Genomic DNA, 22,833 nt, shown 5'->3' on the forward strand with positions numbered 1-22,833 from the left:
TGTGGATTGGCATATGATGACTTAATTTCTTGTCAAGGTCAAGATAAATTGGTTACCATCTGAACTTACAAAAAAAAGAAAAATCAAAGTTTAATTAGACTTATCTTCTGTGATTTTCTACATTTTTGTAATGTTATAGGCTTAAATACACTTTTATATCTTATATTTTTGTATGGTCTCAAAAATTATTTGAATTACTATTACTTTTATCACCCAATAAGCAAATATTTTTGTACTTTGTTAATACGTACACAGTTTTACCAAATTCTATTTCAGACATCATTTTGATTGAACTTGAGATGGTTTTACAGATGAATATAATAAAATATAGGTTATATGCAAGACTAGTCAAGTCAGTGGAATAACATACTCATTGTAATTCCATGAGTCGATCCTGAGGGCTGAGAAGGATAACGTGTATGCAAATCTCATCCCTATCCTGTGAACGTGAAGGCTGTTTCCGATAGAACCTCAGCACAAGATCATAAAGACAAACAAATTAGACTTGAACAGCACCTATCCAACAATATTGTGTCTACTGTCTCAAGTCCAAGACGTTTTCATGCCCATATATTTGTTCAAGTAAATGTACTGACAAGAAATGAGACTCAGAATCATTAGCAAGTTTAAAGTGCTCAATTTACAGAACTATGCATAGTTATACATCCATGATTCGAATTGCAGCGCCAGTATAGGTTCAGTTCCGACAACAGTTGGTTTCCTAATTGTAGCTCTGCAGATAGGAGTTGGATTTCAGGGAAAAGAAGCGTATCATACATAGATTTTTACTCCTGACAGCAATCTTCCAATCCATAGGTCTTCTCTTCATAAAAGCTATCAGGAAATTAATTGAAAATGGTATATAGAAACTAGCCTTTAAGTTATATTATCTCTGCGATGCCAGTTTTTTCAGGTGTTGCAATGTTTTCTGTTTTATCCACTGCCGGTCATAGGGCAGGTAAGCCTGGATTGAGTGATCATACCTGCAGCAAGTCAACAAAGAATGCTGGAATTAGCTAACATTTCAAAAGCATAGTGAGTGCTAAGAATATGAACAATGTGTGTTCTATCGGATGGACCAGTGGTCAATTGTTTGATGTGCACGTAGCAGTTCATCCTGTTCATGAACTGAAAGTACAGAAACCCGAGAGGTCAAATGGAAACGTGTAAGATGTATGTGTATGTTTTAACATCAATGAGATGAACTGAAAATTTTGGTGTGAAAAAAGCAGTAGCATTTAAAGACATGCTCACAGAAAGCCATATTTTCATATTTGCTTTTCTGTGTCAGTAACGAAATGTGCAATACTTGCATATTTCTCTGATTTGGGATTCTATTCAATGGATGCACAGGTGTTATCTGTGTGTGTGTGTGTGTGTGTGTGTGTGAGAGAGAGAGAGAGAGAGAGAGAGAGAGGGAGAGATAGAGAGCAGGAGGGAGGGAGGAAGAGGTACACTAATGCACTCATATCAGCAAGGCCATCTATGAAATTGTAAAGATCTGAGATGTCGTAAGTGATTTCTCTGATGGCTGGGTTCAATTCCTTGAGTTTCCTCTCATACAAAGCACAAATTCCTGCAGGAAAAAAGTATCTTAGAAAATGGCTAAACATAAGAGGGAACATTGAAGCTTAAATCACATGCACAAGGTAAATAATTTACGCAAAAAATGTGAAGAAAATGTCTTCCGCCCATGATATTTTCTTCCTCCATCTACAACAACAACAACATACCCAATGTAATCCCACAAATGGGATCAGTGCACACAGACCTTAACCCTACCTTATAGATATAGAGAGGTTGTTACCATAGACCCTTGGCTTAAAAAACATTTCAAAGTAGTTTGAAAAAGGGAATATAGAAATGAAAGCAGTAACAACAAACAATAACGAAATAATGTGAAATAGAAAACAGTACTACAACATACAGAAGAACAAGTAGTAACAAGAACGAAATAGTGCGATAACCAAAGCACAAACAAACACACGGGATAACCGAAATCGAAGAATAAGAAACTACGAAAATATTACTAATACTACTGGTAAGAAAGTAGGTGCAGGTATGGCACCGAGTCTATCCCGCAGAAAAGCGAGAGAACGCTCAATTACCAACTAACATTCTATTCTAATCTGCACCCTCCAAACCCTCATTTCTAAGGTCATGTCCTCGGTAAGCTAAAGATGCGACATGTCATGACTAATCACGCCTGCCTCTACCTCTCCTGACTCCCACCAAATTATTTTGGATAATTCACCTTAGAAGTTCATTACTAGCTATAGTATATGTTTCCACTATTATACCAAAATTAACATCCCACCAATGAACCTTCTTTCTTGTCATGAGGTCTATAACAACAGATTCTTGATAGTGTTTTACAAGCTTCCATGAAAGTAACCATCTATGAATGTGAAGTGTCACCTATAATGCAAAGCAAAAATGTGCAATGTTATGGAGTTCCAATACAAAACCCTTCCCTTCAACATTAAGATCTTACTTATCCCTAAAAAGTAGGTATGGGTCCCAGCTCCTTTTTACTATCTAATCCAATCATGAGAGTGATTCTTTATTTGCCTTGATTTCCTTTACCTGGAAGTCAAAAGATAGACGCCGTTCCTATATGCATCTAGCTCTAGTCCAACATAATTTTAGAAGTGTGACGAACAAAATAGGAAATTAAACTAACATGCTTGTATTAGCCAGACAAAGTTCCTTGAACTTCGGTGAGAAGACAAAGAATAAGTGTTCGTCAAAGTTTCGAATAAGAGAGAAGGATTTTCTCCTATGGATAATAATGCATAATGAAATTGTTTGCAAGTACTACAGGTGTAATCTATTGGGTTCTAGTTTCAGATTTCATGCTGCTGATACAAATCCTGTTGATTAATTAAGTTTGTGAACTTGACATCTTTTCCTAAGTTTGTGCCTTATTTTTGGTTACCTACATTCAGGGGGAATCAAGTATTGCCTCAACAAGGGCAAACATATCAAGAGTGAAATGCAATTATAGCAATGTCGCAATACATACCATCCATTGCTTGACTTATTGACTCGTAATCCATGAAAGTGCGAGTTGCTCGGTTCTGAGATGTCTGCATGAGAACAATAGTGTGCCTGTTTGCCTGCATAGCACCCAAAGAGTAGTCAAATAAATATGCTAGTAGCTCTTTGCCTTCATCTTGTTCTTGATGTACTTAAATTATAAGCATCATGCCAATGAGATCATGTTGTCTTCATACAGCACTCCTATTAGAATTCCATGATATTTCAAAAAAAAAAAAATTCCATGTTGTACCACTTTTCTTACATCAGAATGCACATACAACTTACCCTAAATATATCTAAGCCTGATGAAGTATCTTTTTTCTCCCTGGGGATGTCCCAAGATGGAAATACCATACATAAATTGGGATGGGAATCATGTACATTAATTTCTCCCAACTGTTAGTAAAACAGTATTGTAGGTGATCCGAACTTTTATCTCTAACTAGATGCATACGGTGTGTCTTTGTATGTTTTTCACCCTCAAAAGAAAAACAAAGTGGACGAAAGATGTCCTTGTATTCAGAAAATGTTACTTATGTCACATAGAGGATTGGAGACTTTGGGCACCTTAGCTTTTCCAGAAGGAAAAAAGCAACATCTGAGGATAAGCATCATAAATCACGAAGAAAGTCTCTTTCCACAGAGAGAACATCTTAAAAGAGAAAGCGATACAGTACGTTCAAGGATAACGATCATAGATCACCAAAAATTACCTTTCAGGTTTCCACTGAAAGAAGATCTAAAAGAGAAAGTGATCCAGTACAGCCCAATCAATTATACTATTTGGTAAAGACAATAAGACGATGGGATATTATGATGTTGACCAAGAAAAAGGAAAGAGAAAAGAGATGAGACCTTATTGAGGCAGCACCAGAATACCTTATGGTGTGGCCATGAGAGAGCAACAGGATAATATTGCAAAAGATTCTAATACCATCCATATGAATCAATATATCGTCCTCATTATATAGAGCTAAGACTCTTTCAAAATCAGCAAAGACAAGCTCACTGGAACAGAGGTTCAACCGATTCAAATTATTATTTCACAGTGAAACTTCCTCAAGCAAATGTTTCTTCACTAGCAGCAAGTCAGAAAACACTATACCCTCGATGACTATTACAACTATCAACTTTACTAGCCTCGAGTGTATGACTGGTATAATTTCAGATATTCATAGCCAAGCCAAGATATGGTCATATCTTCTATTATCGCTTCTCACTTTACCTATCTACAATCCATCTTTCCACTTCTATGACCAGTTTAACACTACAAGGACCCAAGCAGGCATGTACACAAATCATACAGCCATCAGCAACTCAAGATTAGTTTATGCTACAACTCCCTGTAGCTGACTCATCTGCGCACACTCGAAACATTGTGTGCCTCCAGGTACATCAAAACCATAGAAGAGGATGAGTTTGGAAAAAGATATGCACAATAAAACAAATAAATAAAAACTTAACCTAGTGAATGGTTTTGATTTCCTCTTCTCTAGACTTCTGAAAGCAAGAATTCATTTACATGTTAATGCTCTAGAACGAAAAAGTGAAGTCTTTCTTAAAGGAGGAAAAGCGAAGACTTTGTAATGGTGTTCACTAGTACTTATAGTCCTCTTGCACCCACTTCACCCCAGAAAACAATAACTAAATAGATAAATTACAAAAAACACCAAAAATGAAAGAGGGACAACTGATTTGCTCATCAGTTCAGCTAATCTACTTCTACAATATGTCAACCACCACATTTTTTTTGATGAAGTAAATTGATGTGTCAACCACCACATTTTTTTTGATGAAGTAATGTATATGTCAACCACCACATGGAAACACAAAATTACTGATATATCATCTGTGGGACATAGTTAGTGCAAAACTACTCCTTTTTTTATTAGTGTGTAAAACTGCTCTTCTAACCATCAATTTTGCTACCATAAAGTTCATAATGGCATAATGAGGGGTAGCAGCTGTAAGCTAAAGCCTCTTTCCAATCCTTTCTTCTCTATGACAGGGTTGTTTGGTCAGTTTGAGGTCACAGCAAACCTCAGACTAAGTATTGTACGTGGGGTAAAAGATGAAATTTCCAGATTGTCACTAGTATGCCTCAACCGATCAACCATTCCTTTGTGAACAAAGCTTCTCTTCATAACAAAGAATTGTTCAACCAATATGTTTAAACAATTTAATTGCATATAATTGAAAACCGAAGCTGAAGTCACATAAAATGTGTCACCTTGTTCCATCAACCCTTTTGATTACCTCATTTCCTCCAAGAAAGAGAAAGGAAGACACAGATTCCAACACCAAAACACAAAGCTAAACTAAGACAAGATTAGAGTTGTAACCTAGTGGTTGCTACTTCATCTAACACTCAAGCAGTGTATGGTTAATATCACCCACGGGATTCTCTTTCCCCCTCTTCCTCCATCCACAAACCAAACTACAACAACAACCTAGTGTAATTCCATATGCGGGGTATGGGGAGGGTAGAGTGTATGCAGATCTTACCCCTACCTTGAGAACGTAGAGAGGTCGTTTCCGATACACCATTGGTTGAACGAATGATGAAAAAGAGGTGGCAGTAACAAGGAGAAACAGCAACAAGAAAATAAGATATCAAGGTTAAAGAAACAAACAGGTAGTAATGGAAATCTAAAGATAAGGAAAAAAAGGAAGAGTAATACTAATACTCTGAGAATGGAAAAGAAATACGCCTAACTTCCTACTAACCTTATGCCCTAAACGTGGACCTCTACACCCTCTTACCAAGGGTCATGTCCTCGGTGAGCTAAAGATGCACTATACCCTCCACTCACAAACCCAAAAAAGTAAATATTCTATATAGGATTTCTTATTGCTTTTGCAATCAAATCGCCCATTATCCCCCTAGATACATGGTTGCCAGATACCCATGGGAAAACACATCACAAAACTTGTATACTTCAAAGCCCTGAAGTCCCAGAGCTCTTATTCTAGTGATATTCCCTTAACTGCAGATTCAACAGCACCTGTACTGCACCTTAATTCCCGTAGCTCCTTTTTCGAACAATTCATCCACTTCCCTTTACTCCAACAGGAAATTTTAGAAAACGAAGATGCTACTGAAGCTGTAGCATCCTGGATGTTCGGTTCTCCATCCCACCAAAGGAAAAAAAGTAAAATAGATAAATAAAGCTACATTATGTAATGTAGTTTTTTAGCCAGCCTAAACTAATATATTATGTTAGTAAAAGGATTTAAACCAGCTAATGCATAATCATCTCGGCAAACAAAAGCAAAAACAACAACATATCCAGTGTAACCCCACAAAGTAAAGTCTGGGAGGGTATCGAGTCTACACAGACCTTACTCCTACGTCTTCGAGGTAGAGAAGCTAAATTTATACAAAAAGTAAAAGCAAGCTAATCCAAGAGGAGTTAAAACATAAAAAGTTCTGCTTTAAATACCATGTCACAGGGTTCAAAAGAACAAGATATAAATTCATAAGCCCCAAAACAAATAGCATGAACATCCTATTTTCTGCTTTCCTATAACATTAAGAAACTTAAATACATCCACAATTTAAGAATAAGCAAATCGGAACCCTAACAATCGGATTGGTCAAAAGATTTACGAAAAAAACTGTAAAATTATAGAAAAATCACATAAAAATTCAAGGAAAAAGCATAAAACAATGTCGGATTTGAGAAAATCAACATTACCATTTTACGAATGAATAAGGATTGAGCCTGTATTTGCTGAAATTTTGAAGCAGAGGATCGGAAAACCCGCAAGGAACAAATAAGGGGAATGGCGGGAGGCAGCGGCGGCGTCTTCGCGATTGTTCCGTCCACTTTTTCCAATCAAATAATACAGGTTGACGGAAGGGGACGACTCATTAATGTTTTAACAAAGCAAAAAAAAAAAAAATATAAAAAAAAAAAAAAATATAAAAAAAAAAAAAAAGAAAAAAAAAAAAAAAAAAAGAAAAAAAAAAAAAAAAATATAAAAAAAAAAAAAAAAGAAAAAAAAAAAAAAAAGAAAAAAAAAAAAAAATATAAAAAAAAAAAAAAAAGAAAAAAAAAAAAAAATATAAAAAAAAAAAAAAAAGAAAAAAAAAAAAAAAGAAAAAAAAAAAAAAATATAAAAAAAAAAAAAAAATATAAAAAAAAAAAAAAAATATAAAAAAAAAAAAAAATATAAAAAAAAAAAAAAAAAATATAAAAAAAAAAAAAAAAGAAAAAAAAAAAAAAAAAAAAAAAAAAAGTAAAAAATACCCCTCAACTCTTATTTATTTTTTCGGTTATGTGTTTTTTTAGACGGGCTAAAAAAAAAATTAGTTAATTACCACTCACAACTAACATTCAGTGATAATTATGTGGGCTGATATTTTGAGTTTGTATAATTTGTATAATTGTTTAAAGTTCAGATGTTTGTGTTTGTATAAATTCGTTATTTTGAGTTTATACAAAAATAGTTCAAGCCTCAATTATACAAATGTACCCGCGAATTATACAAACGATACAGTTTTAACTATAGCTACAACCCGTAAATATGCAACTATACCTATGGAGCATAATTAAATTTAGGAAAAATTATATGAAATAGCAAATTATTAATTCAAATTAAATGTTATAGCTATAGTTTATTTTATTTGTAATTCGCAGCAAACATCCCATTTTTTTGCCATCTGATTCGGTATACAATTAGCCATTTTATACATTTCAGTATAAAATGTATAAAACGCGTTTGTGTTTGTATAAAGCGAGAGAAAAGTGTATATACAAATACAAATACATATATTTTCGTCTTATACACTTATAATTATACAAATACAGATTTTATTATACAAATTACAATGTATAAATGAATTTATACAAAACTGAACAATTTATATAAAATTGGATGTATCTAGTGAATTATACAAATCAAAAGCTCAATAGTAACCATAAAATTTGCTATGGAGCGCAATTATGCAAACTATAGCTATAACATACAAATATAATTTTTATGTTTGCTATATGTGAAAGTTGCTCTTAAATTTATTATAATGGCTATTTCTGAAACCCAAAAAAATGTCTATAAGAACCTCTTATACATTCATATACATCCTCATATAAGGTGGATACATTGTAGGGTAAAATTTACCCGCACCGGGTGTATACACAAAAGTCAATACATGCATGTCATGTGTTTAAATTTATAGTTTATTTTACTTAACCATAATGAATTAACATGTGTTTTACTTCATTAAATTACGTAATAATGAAAATTGCATTAGTTTGGTGTATACATTCGGTGCGGGTAATTGCATATAGAGTGTATAATTTTCATCCTAATTTATATGACATAATTGAAATTTCGAATGACAATCACATTGTTTTTATTTACCTAAATTTCTTTATACACGCTTTATATGTATTTTAAGTCATTAATTATTACTTATGATTTATAGTATTTTTTCATATTGTTTTCAAGTATATAAATTTTTATTTTGAAAATCTTAAAACTTCTATGTCTGACAAGATTTAGAAGTTTGAATCTCAAAATTTCAAGATTCAATGCTTAGGTAAAACATAAGAATAAATACGTAAAACAACAAGCAACAATATTTATTTATAACTATTATAATCTCAAGTATTACAATACTTTTACGAAGTAAAATGTTGCACACAATATGAGTATTAACTTTGATGTAAGATATTTAATAATTATTGAGATTGTGTCTTCCAATGAAATCCATCAATGGTAGCCTGTGAATAGGTGAAAAAAGAAAAGTCAACTTTGACATTAATAATAATAAATTAATTAGTTGTATTCAATATCTATTGATTTGACATTAATAATACTCCACTCAATAATAAAGTAAATAAATACGTACCTTTATGATGTTGGTTTCTTTTGACGTGAATGATTCACCGGGGTATTCTCCTGGTCTCACGGGTTGAGGTTCTAGTGTTTCTCCATCGTATCGAAAAAAGTGTTCTATAGGTATTCCATTTCCGTCTATTAGAAATTTTTCAAATTCTTCCCCGATTTTTGTGATACCTCTTGATGTCCTCATAAATCTCCAAAGATTGTCATGATGATCGTCATTCACTTCAACCTGTTAAATAAGTAAAATATGACATCAATGTTCAAATAAATAATTTATTTATTTTTGAGGAATTAAGATCTTTTTTAATCACTTATAAAAAAATAAGTGTCAAAATGGAACATAAAAAATGGAATTGAAGGGTTAAAATGGAACAAGGCTGAGTTGGAGTGTCAAAATGAAATTTAGGGACAAGTTTAAGTGTTTGTATATATGTGTTTGGCCAATTAAAAATTATAAGTAACCTACTAAATCAATTCTCCTATGAAGCTTAAATATACACACAAGTATGCATGCACATACATACATTCTTAATGCATGTAATATTAAAATAATAATCATAAAAATTAATGTTAGAATTTGCAACAAATTCGTAAAAGGGTTATTCTACTTATAATATTTATGAACTTAGGTAAAAATCTAAACTGCCTAGGTCGAAAAATATTTTTTATATGATATATAATATACATATTATTTTTTGGCCAAACAATATACAACCCCTCTAACTTGTCCGTAATTTTCATTTTGACACTTTATCTTAGCCTTGTTCCATTTTAACCCTTAAACTCTATTTTTTATGTACCATTTTAACACGAAATACTATTTTTATGATTTCTTTATATATATTCTTCAATTGCAACTTCTTATTTTAAATCGACACGTGTTAGTTAGTTAAAAAAATTAAAAATTAACAAAAAATAATTCTTTTTAAAAAATAATAATTTCTTTTTAAGAGTGTTATGTATTTTTGTGTGAAAAATAACCGACGAATTTTCTTTCTTTAAAATCACTGACAACCTAACAAAGTCAGTCGAGTTTTAACATTGTTTAGTAGTGTTATTAGCAATGAACAAGAGTCTTTTTTTAGTAGTGTTATTAACTAAGTCAATAGAGCCTTTTTGAAGATGGGTTTTTTTATTCGTATTGATTTATATTAAAAATTAAAAGTGAGTATTTGCGTTAAATTTAGATAGCCTAGATGATAAGAAAAAATAAATAAGTAGTGTTATTTAATTTAATTGAATGTTTAAGAAAGAAAATCAAAGAACTTTCGTCAATTTATTTTCATGCAAAAATACAGAGAAATATAAAAAAATAATATTATTATTTGAAAATTTTTAAATTCGTTCGCAAATGTTTAATTTTTTTAATTAACAGGTACACGTCTATATGTGTTTGGTGTATAAAAATAAGAAATTGCAATTGAAGAACATAAATAAAAACAAATCAAAAAAATTAGTATAAGTGTTTAAATGGTAAAGAAAAAATGGAGTTTAAGGGTTAAAATGGAACAAGGCTAAGTTGGAGTGTCAAAATGAAAAATGAGAGCAAGTTTGAGAGGTTGTGTATGTGTTTTGAAAATATTAAGGGTAAAATAGACATTGCATAAGATAAGAAGGGGTAGGGAGGGGATGTAAAATAAAGTTGAGAGTGTAAATAATATTCATCTGCGGAGTGTAAAATTTAATAATGTTTAAATATTTGCCGCATATGTATTAAGTGCATATATATAGTGGAACTTCTTTTTTTTTTTTATAAAAAAAAGGTATGAAAGTTGAAGTTATAATTAAAATATTTCGAGTTCGAGTTATATATGAATAAGAAATGTCTTCGATAATGAGTTTTCCTCTTTTAATAGATTTGAATTTTATGTTGAACACACTAAATTAGTCAAATCAATAAATATTGAATATCATATGATTATACCTTTTCGAAAATTGGAAAATTGGCAAGTCTACGAATTCTTTCTTTTTCTGCTTCAATTTCAGGATTTTCTCGCCAAAACCAGGATTTTTTATGATCATGATTTTCCATGTCATAAAAAAATCCTAGAACCTCAAATCCTATATAAAAAAAAAAGGAGGTGAAATATGTTCACACCAATAAAAAGAAAAAACAATATTTGGGTAATTGAATGACAATTGGAAATTATAAATAAATAAAAATTCAAGCAAATATTACTACTATAACAATACGTTTTAGTTTCAAACTAGTTGAGAATAACTATCTAAATGCTTATTAGTATATGTTTTTATTAATTGAGTATGACTATCAGAATTCTATATAAGTGAGGCTTGTAAATGATGTAATGTACGTGTATTTTACCTCAATCTCACGAAGGTAGATAAAGAGGTTGTGTTACTGAAAGACCATCGACTCAATCAACACATATCATATAGAAGTAATGAAAACATTGCAAAATAAGGAAACATTCTAGAGTATACAAAGAAAAGAAACAATAACTATAATAAAATAAAATAATAATGAAACACAATAAATAATATATGTAGTAACAGAAATTGAGGGACTAGAAGCTGCAAGATTGATGCTAATACTACTAAATAAAAGGAGAAAACATATATATACTCTAATCAATCCTCCTAATTCACGACCTCCGTAACTTTTTATATATAATCATGTCCTAAGTAAGCTGAAAATATGTTATTTTCCGAAGAAAAAATAAATAGAAGGAAACAATAATTAAAGAGAAGTAAAAAAAATGATATACCCTTCTCAAATGGGGAGGATATTTTGCCTTCATACAATTTACGCAAATCATTGAGAAACTTGATCTCCTTTTCTGCCCATATAGAACTAAAAAAAGGAAGGAAAATTGTGAATATATATATAACAATGAAAAAAAAAAAATGAAATTATATAGCTTTAATCAATTTTTTATAACAGTATTTCATTATATATATATATATATATATATATATATATACAGTATCTCTATATATATATATATATATATATATATATATATATATATTATGTTCTTTAGCTAGAATAACATCTCGCTATAACGTACAATAAATATTCAGACAAATAACACTGTTTATAGAATGATTTGATTATACATAAATTCAGACAAACAACATTGTTTATAGAACAATGATTTAATTCCCGTGGAGGAAAGTTGCTACTTATTTTATTGTTTATTTTTTTAATAAACAAAGAAAACACCTAATTTTATTGTTTATTTTTTTAATAAACAAAGAAAACACCTAGATTTAATTCCCGTGGAGGAAAGTTGCTACTTATTTTATTGTTTATTTTTTTAATAAACAAAGAAAACACTAAATCATGTAGTACATTATTTTTTAAAATAATATCAATATAATTAAATCAAAAATTTAAATAAATGATTATAAATGAAATGATACAGTATAAGTTCCTATGAATAATGGATATAAACTTTCTTATGATTAATTACTAACTTTGTGCATACTGAAAGTTGTGAAATCAATATTCAAAAAAAATCTATATATATTGTTTATAATATAAAATTATATATAGATAAGGTGATGTGACAAGTTACTATCACCTCTAATTACATTTATTTATTTATTTTGATATTTTTTCTCATTTTAAAATTTATTGTGACATGTCACTATCACCTATAAATTATTATTTTTTAAAATTTTATATCAAATTAAAATTAGACAATTAAATTCAAACGGAGGAATTATTTTTTTATTATGAATTAGAGATATATACCCCATCTGAGGAATATTAACAATTAGCAGAACCATCCCCCGGTATCTGTCCCCAAGTGCAAAACCTGTTTTAACTCCCTGTAAAATAATACAAACAATTAATACATTTCTAATTGTTTATCCAAAAAGATTAGTTATAAATATAATTATGAAATAATCTTTAACTATTTTGGCACAAAATTTAGCAGAAAGGAAAAACTTGAATATATTTATCCACTTGAAAGAAGAAAAGAATATTTTTTAAAGAATAAAGAGTTAACAAAGTGTATTAAAATAAAATATTACTCTTTCCGCTTTAAATTATATGACATATTATGTTTATGTTTATTCATATTCAAAGTAAATAAATCTTGATTAATATTTTAAAATATAATTTTTTTCATCATATTGGCATGAGAAGAGATGCAATTCATATTACTCTTTAGTACAATATTTAAACATTCAAAATATTGAGTCGATCAAATTTAATTTAATTTTTAATTTAAAGCTTAAATTGATTTTCGAAAAAAGAAAAGTGCTAAATAAATTGGGATTGAGGGAGTATAACAATAACATCATTACTATAACAATAATAACATACTCAGTATAATTTTATATGTGGGGTTTGAGATGAGTGGTGTGTTTGAAGCAGTCTTGCCCTACATGGCTACAAATCTTATAAAGGTAGAAAAGTTATTTTCGATAGATCTTAGATCAGTGGTGGATCTAGGATTTTCATTAAGTGTGTTCAAAAAATAAAAAGGTAGTGCCTGAAATTTAAATTTGGGACCTCAAGGTAAATTTTGAACCCCTAAACCACTAACTCGACCTCAACTCTTGTATTTAGGGGATTCAAATTTTATGAATACACACCAAAAACTTTGTATAAAAAATATCTTGTATATACAATATAATTTTTCACTTAAGGGGTTCGGGTGAACACCCTCACCTCCTCTAGATCTGCCCTTAGCTTACCCTCGTACTACAACAAAAAAACTTTTAGCGACAATAAATATGCACATTAACAAAGAGTGACAAAGCCTTTATTGGCATTAGTTAATTGTCATTGGATCCAATGTCGCTATAGGCTTTAGAGACATTTACAAAGAGTGTTAACTGCTGCTAAAAGAATATATTTAGCTGCAATTAAACTATTGTCATTAATTAATTACAGTTAAAGATCATTTTTGATGTAGTGTCGACTCAAATAAAGCATATCGACATCACTCTTGAAAGAAAATACAATAATAGTAAAGAAGTCATGACAAAAATAAAGTAACAATAACAAATAATACAACACCTGAAGCGAAGAAAACAACTGAAAATTACGACTATATAAATGAAAATTATATTGTAAATTCTAAATCATTAACATAAACTGAAAGCAATAAAAATTCTTACTCCTTCAAATGCTGGGTAATGATATATATTTTCATCTCTACTTGCTTTAATAATATTCAAAGATGGAGAATATGTTGAAGCAATTCTTGGGAATTTTGGTGATGAAATAGAGAAATTATTATCACCCTTTAAAAATAAAGATTTGGAAGACTCAATATGAGAAATATTCTTATAGGATAAATGTTCATAAGAATTTTTTACCCTAGGTACATAACATGAAGGATGTGGATAATTTGAGTTTGTTCTTAATTTGACAAATGATTGAACACTAAAAGGTGATGATGTAAAAACCATAGAAGCCATTTTTTTTTTGGAGGTTTTTGGTTGGGGAGGGGAAAGGGGTTTTCTCTATCTATAGTTATATTTGATTTGAACAACAATGACTTCCATATATATATATATATTAAAATGCATGAGTATGTAGGGTGTCTAGACTTTGGTGTACAATGTTATCTGATATTTATTTTTGATAAAAAAAATAAAAATAAAAATAAAAATTCAATTGACTAGTCTATTAGCAAACACATGTTATGCATGTATTAACGTTTTGAAAATATTAAACGCATAAACGATTAAGTACGAGCTGATGTTTGGTTATTACGTAAGATTATTTGCAACTTATTCTGCTGTAACATATGCAACGTTTAAGTTTTGGTGGACAAAATGATTGAACATTATTGTATTGATGAGAAATAACTGATATTCATTTAAATAATTGAGATGCGCGTAAATTGATCCGTACACTATCATTGGTAGGAAAAAAGAAGGTATAAAACAAAAATATGAATATGTAGGGAACAAGTCATTCTTATTGATGATGAGTTGGCTTTTTTTTTTTATTCTTGACTTGGTAATAAACAATAAATACTTTTCTTATGTAAGGGACCAAAGGAGCAATGTGTTTCTTGTGATCTAACATAGTAAAATAGTTCTTCAATGGAAAGCCCCTTTTAATTGTATAATTTACAAAATTGTAAAAAAAATTGGTTAAAAAGAATATTTAAATAATTGTTAAGCAAAATTAAGGAATCTCATATGTTGTTGGACACAACCTTTATTTTATATCAATTTAATAGTAGAAGCCACCTTAAGTGAGTTTTGAGTATATATGGTTTTAAAAAAATTTAAAAATTAAATGTGAGAAAAAAAATCAATAAAGATATTTAGATTCTTTTCCAAATGGGAAAAGGCTCAAATATGTCACTGAACTTAGAGAAAAATTCATTTATGCCATTTGTCAAAAGTTTAGCTTATTTATGTCATTTTTGTTTGAGAAAAGGCTCATCCATACATTTATTTGTTAAATGAAAACAATTTCGATTTTGCAAAAATATGTTTTTACACGTGGTTTATTATGATTCGGCGATGTCATTAATTAATCCTTTTTTAAAGATAAAATGTTCAAATATGCCATCCAACTTTGAGAAAAAACTCATCTATACCATCCGTTAAAAGTTTGGTTCATCTATGTCATTTCAGTTAACAAATAATGGAATGAATGAACCTTTTCTCAAACGGAAATGATATAGATGAGCCAAAATTTTAACGGATGACATAGATGAGCCTTTCCTCAAAGTTTGATGGCCAATTCGAGCCTTTTTCAAGTGTGAAGCTAGGTGGGGGTTCGTGGGGTCGGACGAACCCAGTAATTTTTCCGTAGACCCTATATTTGTACTAGAAAATTAAATAACGTATGAACCTCTAACAAAATCGATTGACAACTTAATGATAAGGAAGTGAAAGGAAATTTAAAACCCCCTAACTCTTAATATTGGCTCCGCCTCAGACGCCACCCTTTTCCCTTTTAAAATTTCATTATTTGACCTTATATATTAAGCCTTACACTTAGTTGATTTTTAAATTACAAATATGTTAATTTTAAGATTTTTGATTCATCTCAATATTAAAACCCAAAGAACAAAATTTATACTACCATTTTTATTTTATATATAGATATATATAATAAAAAAATAGTGCCACTTTTATATTATTATTTTTTTGGAACATAAAAAGAAAAATGTGGGGTACGTAGATTATGTGGGGCGTCATTTTAAATAAAAATTATTCTTCTTTTAGAAAAGGTATGTCTTCCTCTTTAAATAAATTGGACTGTAACTTTAAATTGAAGACCCAAAAAGGGTAGTTGTTTGTTTATTTTTTATTTTTAAAAAAAGAAATGGTGTAATTGTATTTATTTAGAATAGTTATCAATATACCCAACTCAATAAAATTAATTATCGATACTGATTGAAATATACAAAATTTATACATTAATTATATGCCATTCGGATAAAAGTCGAACCAAACTGATTAAATAAATCTATTTTATTTGAGTTTATGATTTGATTTGATTTTAAATTTTTAAAAATCGATAATATTTAGTTTGATTTTGATTTTATTTAGGAAAATCAGAGAAATAATCGAATTGAATGGATAAATTATATACATATTTTTTTGTTATAATAATATATACATAATATATTCTTTTTTATGAACATCTTTAAATATCTTACATATATTTTCATCAAAATTTATTTATGAAAATAAAATAGTCCAAAACCAAAAAATTCCGAACATGTGTATACCGAAGAAAAAGTATTTAGAACAAGTATGTCTTTTGATTTTATTTTCGTGTATGATGTGTTGTATTATATTTGGTTTGAATTTTAATAATTTTTAAAAATATTAAATTAATTTTGATTTTAGCCAATAGTCGATTCAAACTGACTCGTAAACACCTTTTAACAATAACGTATTTAGTATGATTTTATAAGTCGAATTGGAAGAGGATAAAATGTACGTAAATATACCTTATTGAACTGTCGTTATCCTTTTTGTTTTTATTTGAAGCTTTGGATGATAGGTAAGTTAAAAAGTTACCTTCAATGATTTATTGATGCCATTATGCCTTGCGTATTTAGTTAGGTTCACATTCAAATGTGAAAAATGAACACTCAAAATAGGTCCACTTACAAGAACCCCCCCTCCCCACCCCAAAATAATAAAAAAAAACTAAAAAAACTTTGAGTTAAACTTTTGTAACGATCTGATTCCGACGTTATAGAAAAGCCAACAGGGAAAAACTTTGGGTCGAAAAACTTTTTCTTAGTATTTTGAGATTTCCCAACCTAGTCCAGATTTGGATGAAATCGGAGTCATTAAGGAATAGAAAAATCTGGTAACAATCGGGTGATCTAATTATGTTTTTGATTACAAGAGTGGATAGATAACTCGTTAGGGAATCCGTACGACTTTACAGAATTGAATTTGGGCGAGTAGAACTCCCAGAATCGATCTTAGCGTGAAGGGGATTTTCTGAGCATCGTTGGTTAAATGTGTGTTGTGAAATGGAATCTTGAAATTATTAAAATAGCTCACTGTTTCGTGCAAGCTGCTTTGGCGGTGGTTTTGATCGCTCTGGTGAGGCTGCTGTAGCGAGGTGGGTGCCGTTGTGGCGGGATCAACGCGACTTAAGGTCATTAATAAACCTCTAAAGGACCTTATTATGCACTTTTCAACTTTTAGAGCTAAGGAATGAACCCCAGACGACTCCTACTCGTTTTCACCATTCTTGAGGCTAAAGTAAGTTTTTCACTCCCCGAATCCATTTTTTGAACCATAGAACATAATAGAATGGGTGAATATTGATGAGGGAGGGTTTTGTTATAGATTATATGGTGGAAACAACCCTAATTTGAATAATTGGGATCATGGGTTTGATCTAGGGTTCATTGAAATGTTAGTAATTCGGGTAATTAGTGGTTGTTTATTGATTCCCGTATTATATTGCTTGTTTGTAGACCAAGAACAAGCGGAACGAATCCGAAAAAAGAAGATTCAAGTGCCTTAGGGTATTCAAGCTTGGATTCGAGGTAGGTGATGGTTGTAATTTCATGATTATGTGATGTAAGCTTGTTTTTGCTTCATTATGATGAATGTATGTATGCGAATGTCGCATTGTTGATCACACTAATTGTAAATGAGTATGAACGAATAACTATATGTCATGAATCACTTCTTGATTGTATGATTATTGAGAATATAATTGTGATTGTGATTGTAGTGTGTTGAATGAATCGGTTGCCATGTTCCGGCATACCAATTGGGATCCGTTGCCACGTTCCGGCATAAATATGGGATCGGTTGCCACCTTTTGGCATAACTATTGGATCGGGTACCACGAATCAGTGCACTAACAATTTGGGTTTGGGTTCCATGAGAGGACCAATGACTTGTTATCAATGTATATTGTTGAGCATGTGATATTCAATATTGTATATATGCATGTGATTATAATGTTGTATTAACTTGTTTATGTTACACTTAGTGGGATAGTCACGTGATCCTACCAGTACACGGTAGTTGTGTACTGATACTGCACTTGCTCTTATTTTTGTTGAGTACAGGGCATCTTCTGACGGCTATTGACAGACCTCGCTTAGAAGATCAGTGATCGCCGATTCGAATTCAAGGGTAAGCCAGTTCTTTCGGGTTGCCTTGAGTTCCATCTTATTCGGACTTAGACTAGTTCTTTAGATGATTTTCTTGTTTAGACTTATGAATCTTGTTAGAGTTTTGGTACATTGACTTTCAGGTTCTAGGTTATTTCTTCCGCATTTGTTTAGTTTAGTTGTTAGATCTTTTGTTGAAGTTTATGGGAACTTCCTTATTTAGTTATTTAAACCTGCTTCCGTAGCTTTAAATTGTTAGTTAGTTAGTAGTTATGGTTCTTCCACCGGATGGTTAGTGTGGGTGCCAATCACGATGGTCTGAGTCGTGACAATTTTTTTATAATAATTTTTTTTTGGAAGAAGTTAACCTATAAAAGAATAAAATAATTAACCTTGTTTAGAACAAAAAGAAGTTAAATCCAATTTTTATGATCAAACGTTTTTTTTTCCAATTAAAAATTGGGATACTTATGGTTAACTTTCATCTTCTTTTATATATATATATAATATGATAGGAAAAAAGTTCACTCAAGTTTTTCATGGTAAATGTATTTAATTTGTTTTTTCTTTCTAATTTTGTAATAAGAAATTTAACTATAGTTAACTTTTTCTAATTAAAAGAAAAATAAGACGCTTAAAGTGATGTGGAGGGGATATTATTTTTCTAATTATAAGTTAATTATTATATTTTCTACTGTCCAATAAAAAAATGTAAGATATTTACGTTGATACAGAAGGAAAATTATTTTTCTTTAGCATAAGTGAAATCTTATATTTTCAGTTGTCTTAAAATAAGTACAATTAATTATTTATATAAATGAGATACTATTTTTTCTTAAATATAAGTTATATTTTATATTTTTAGTATTCTTAGAAAATAAGTAATATTAATTATTTTTTCATCTATGGATGATTGTGCTTTATTCTTTATGATATATAAGAACTTTGAGTAGCATTCTATGATGTATTTTTTCATCATATTGATATGCGAAAAATTGCAATTTATAGTACTTTTCATATAATTTTTGAATATCTAAATCTCTTGTTTAAAATATTGAATTAATGTAATCTAATTTAATTTTGAAATTTCGTCAAATTAACTTTCGAAAAGTGCAACATAACAATTAAAAGTGGACAGAGGTAGTAATATTTGTCATTTCACAAAATCAATGAATAAATGACACTATTCTTCCTATTTTATCCTTGAAAGTATGCATTATACCATCGGAAAACTAAGTAATTAATTCATGTTCATTGGTCAAATAAATTAATTTATGTTAATTAATTGAAAACTTGACTGTAAGAGAACACTAAATAAGAATATAATGATAAACTAACATAATTTCTTAAATGATGTGAAATCTAAAACGATGACAATTAAATAGCAACAGAGGGAATAACTGTTTAAAGAGAAGCTACTATATATAATTAGCTGAATTGCACAAATAGCCTTTTCTCATGAGCATTATTTAAGCTGCCAAAAGTTTCTGAATATCTTTCTGCAATAGATTAAAACAAAACATTACTTGGCAACATCAGAAAACAACATAATCTATAGATGCAGTTGATTGAAAAAAATTAGAAATGCAGCTTTTCTTATGTATGTCCTATGATAGTTGTTTTCAACTAACGGTGACGTTCGAACTAACTTATGCACCTAAAATATTCTACCGGTACTTGCTACTTCCCACCAGCATAAGTACCTCACCGAGGCTTAAACAGATGATCAAAATACCAAGTGTAGTACCACACAAAGTGGAGTCTGTTGAAGGTTGAATGTACGTAGACCTTACTCCTACCTCTGTTGTTTCTGATAGACCCTCAGCTCAAGGAAAGGCTTAAACAGATGAAAACTTTCCTAATACTTTCTTCCTATCTGGACATTTAGAAGTGCACTCAAGAACTATGTTGTGTCAATAACAAACTCTAAAAGCATTTTCATGTTCGTTTTCCTTTTGTGAATCGGGGATTAACCAGAAGCGAGGTAGAGTTAATGCATTTTCGTTCCATCAAAGCTGTAAGCGCACTCATAGTGAAGTATTTAGATTCAAATCAGGTCGAAGTTTATGATCATTTTACCGGGCTACTAGGGAGAATTCGTGTGAGATAATAGTACTAGTTAAGGTTGGGACTTGGGAGGCAGAGTTTTACTATACACTGGGGGGTTAAGACAGACTACACGCCTGTAGGAAAAACATCTATTGAAGTGAACCAATCATCGAAATCATATTTGGATTTATTTGGGTTGATTTAGGACCAAGGTCCGTTTTCATTTAAAACTTGAAAACATGAAATTATTCGATGCATTGATTTGATACTATCAAGACCCCACTTTGTCGGACTACACTGGGTATGTTGTTGTTGATTGATTGATTTGATACTAAAATACTACGTCTCGCTCTTCACTCCTCTTTCTCTTATTATTATCCCCCTCTCTTTTTCTCCTTCTTCCTATTTACTCGAAATTACAAGTTTTATCAAAGCTGTTTCTCATTCTTCTTTATCCTTCTAATTCCCACCTATTCTTCCCATCGAGTTATCAAAAAAAAGCTATGACTTAGTGAGAGATCAATTATATCACAGCAGATTTAAAACCAATTATGGAGCTCCCATGACTTCAAATATTGTATATATACAAGAAATGAGGTAAAAGAGTGAGTACCTCGATTTGTAAAGGCGACGTAGTTGGTGGATACCTCTCAACAACTTTACCATTTTTGTCCACAAGAAACTTCTCAAAGTTCCACTTAACCAGATCACCTAAAAATCCTCCTGCACTTGATTTTAGGAACTGGTAAACTGGTGCCGTGTTTGGGCCATTCACGTCGACCTGTTTCATATCTTATTAGTCCTTTGATTATACCAGTATGGCACTCCATAGAAATTATATGCAGGGGAAGTAAATGCAAACCTTGTCAAAAATTGGGAATTCAGCTTTAAACCGTGTGCAAGCAAACTGTTTAATCTCCGGATTCGATCCTGGCTCTTGAGCCCCAAACTGATTACATGGAAAAGCAAGAATCTCAAGTCCTGCAAGGAATGTGATCAACTAAGTTGGAAGGATATGCATGGGATAAACTATATGTCAGTGCAAATTACAATGTTGAAATTGAACTTGTAAAAACAATACATATTCAATAGTTATGCAATAACAGAAATCGTTAAAAATTAATACGTATTTTAAGCCAGTGGTTCAATGAAAATATAACATGTACTTGCTAGTAAGATGTCCTATTATGGATGCTACTAGAGAGGCATCCGATGTCTCTTTGGTGACTCGAGTTAAAAGCTGCAAGACCTATGAGATAGCAGTTAATAGGAGTTCTTTTGACTGGCTCATATACCTCAAATTGTAGATACTATATAGCTCAATGAAACTATGCTTTTTATTCCATAAAGATTACAGCCGGACTAGTAATCATCAAATATCACTGTTCCTCAAGCATTTACGAAGGGACATATACCATCAACTCAAGAGAGCATCTTAAATAAGGGAAGTTGAAGTTGAAAGGCTACAAAAATTTGAAAGCATATTTGATCTATTCGTCGGTTACTAGAAAATAAAATCGGAAAAGGATTTATGATTCATCATGACATTATAGTTCGATTCATTCAATTTCAGTTGATTAACTCCTTTTGTAATCAAATTCTATCACCGGGGGAAACTATTCTACAATTAGTAACAGGAATAGATTTTGAAAGCTATCATTATGCCATTCAATTTTCATGTAGTTGTGCACATGTTAGTATTACTGGCTATCTTTCTTATGAGTAGAATAAAAATAAGCAGAAACCACAAATTATACATGTTCAGGAGAAGCATTGCCATTTCAAGAGAGTTACGTGCTAAATTTCCAGACGTTTACAGAGATTCAACATATTGAATCCTAAAGCATGCAGCTCACCTTGATTTTTATACTTCTCATACACACGAGAGAGCTCTGTGTAATTTGATGTCGTCAAGCCACTGAATCCAAAACCAGTTTCTCCAGTCAGATCACTAAACTATGGTAAAGTTATCTGAATCTTAAACAATCAGTTAGAAATGGAGGAGAAAGTACCATCTGGAAGCAACGTTGACAATTAGAAGAACCTTTCCCTTAAATGTGCTAAGTGGAACATCTTTGTCATCAATATCCTGCATCAAGACAAAAACATAAACAAGGAAACATATCCATTTTGCTTGGTTAAAGAACTTCAATCTGAATATCTTCAAATATTTTGCAAATAGCTGTTGGGATAGAAAACAAGTGCATAAATACGCGGTGATACTGGACAGGTTGCATAATTCAAACTGTTCTCCGTCTCCCTCGTCTAGAAAATACTATCTATTCCACCCCATCAATCATTTTTACAAATTTCTGTATCACCACCGGCTATCGGTCCCCCC

At 30.8% G+C, this 22,833-nt stretch overlaps 3 protein-coding genes across 4 annotated transcripts in view; all 3 read right to left on the reverse strand.

The window, feature by feature from the left end:
• Positions 1–485: 485 nt before the first annotated feature.
• Positions 486–6,908, reverse strand: LOC102590452 (enhancer of rudimentary homolog). 2 transcript variants are annotated; one of them, XM_006357018.2, is made up of 5 exons: positions 6,741–6,908; positions 3,026–3,119; positions 1,456–1,576; positions 875–983; positions 486–733 (listed from the first exon to the last, which is right to left on the reverse strand). In XM_006357018.2, exons 1-4 carry the CDS (start codon positions 6,741–6,743, stop codon positions 887–889), a joined length of 315 nt encoding a protein of 104 aa, XP_006357080.1. In that variant the 5' UTR covers positions 6,744–6,908; the 3' UTR covers positions 486–733; positions 875–886. The 2 variants fall into 2 exon arrangements, with proteins under 2 accessions (XP_006357080.1, XP_006357079.1); XM_006357017.2 differs by having other exon boundaries at positions 486–983.
• Positions 6,909–8,662: 1,754 nt separating this feature from the next.
• On the reverse strand, positions 8,663–14,335 carry LOC107062537 (phospholipid hydroperoxide glutathione peroxidase, chloroplastic-like). Its single transcript, XM_015313258.1, has 6 exons — positions 13,993–14,335; positions 12,614–12,690; positions 11,622–11,707; positions 10,820–10,956; positions 8,900–9,124; positions 8,663–8,771 (listed from the first exon to the last, which is right to left on the reverse strand). Exons 1-6 carry the CDS (start codon positions 14,293–14,295, stop codon positions 8,730–8,732), a joined length of 870 nt encoding a protein of 289 aa, XP_015168744.1. The 5' UTR covers positions 14,296–14,335; the 3' UTR covers positions 8,663–8,729.
• A 5,401-nt stretch (positions 14,336–19,736) lies between these two features.
• Positions 19,737–22,833, reverse strand: part of LOC102591042 (probable phospholipid hydroperoxide glutathione peroxidase) — a 5,049-nt gene continuing 1,952 nt past the window's right edge. Inside the window, exons 2-6 of the mRNA XM_006357019.2 lie at positions 22,505–22,581; positions 22,349–22,410; positions 21,355–21,473; positions 21,106–21,273; positions 19,737–19,942 (exon numbers count right to left, since the gene is read on the reverse strand). Of these exons, the coding sequence (XP_006357081.1) occupies positions 19,913–19,942; positions 21,106–21,273; positions 21,355–21,473; positions 22,349–22,410; positions 22,505–22,581 (456 nt within the window). The 3' untranslated portion in view covers positions 19,737–19,912. The remainder of the gene's footprint in view (positions 19,943–21,105; positions 21,274–21,354; positions 21,474–22,348; positions 22,411–22,504; positions 22,582–22,833) is intronic.

This window comes from Solanum tuberosum, unplaced genomic scaffold (genome assembly GCF_000226075.1).
Source record: "Solanum tuberosum cultivar DM 1-3 516 R44 unplaced genomic scaffold, SolTub_3.0 scf00240, whole genome shotgun sequence".
Lineage (NCBI taxonomy): Eukaryota > Viridiplantae > Streptophyta > Magnoliopsida > Solanales > Solanaceae > Solanum > Solanum tuberosum.

Coding starts and splice junctions, on each gene's coding strand:
- LOC107062537 (XM_015313258.1), bottom strand. CDS start 14,295: ATGGCTTCTATGGTTTTTACATCATCACCTTTTAGTGTTCAATCATTT. Junction 11,708..12,613: donor GTTAATATTCCTCAGATGGG/GTATATATCTCT, acceptor TCCTTTTTTTAG/TTCTATATGGGCAGAAAAGG. Junction 10,957..11,621: donor ATCCTCCCCATTTGAGAAGG/GTATATCATTTT, acceptor TTTTTTATATAG/GATTTGAGGTTCTAGGATTT.
- LOC102590452 (XM_006357018.2), bottom strand. Junction 1,577..3,025: donor AATAAGTCAAGCAATGGATG/GTATGTATTGCG, acceptor TTTTTCCTGCAG/GAATTTGTGCTTTGTATGAG. Junction 984..1,455: donor GCTGATATGAGTGCATTAGT/GTACCTCTTCCT, acceptor GACTTGCTGCAG/GTATGATCACTCAATCCAGG.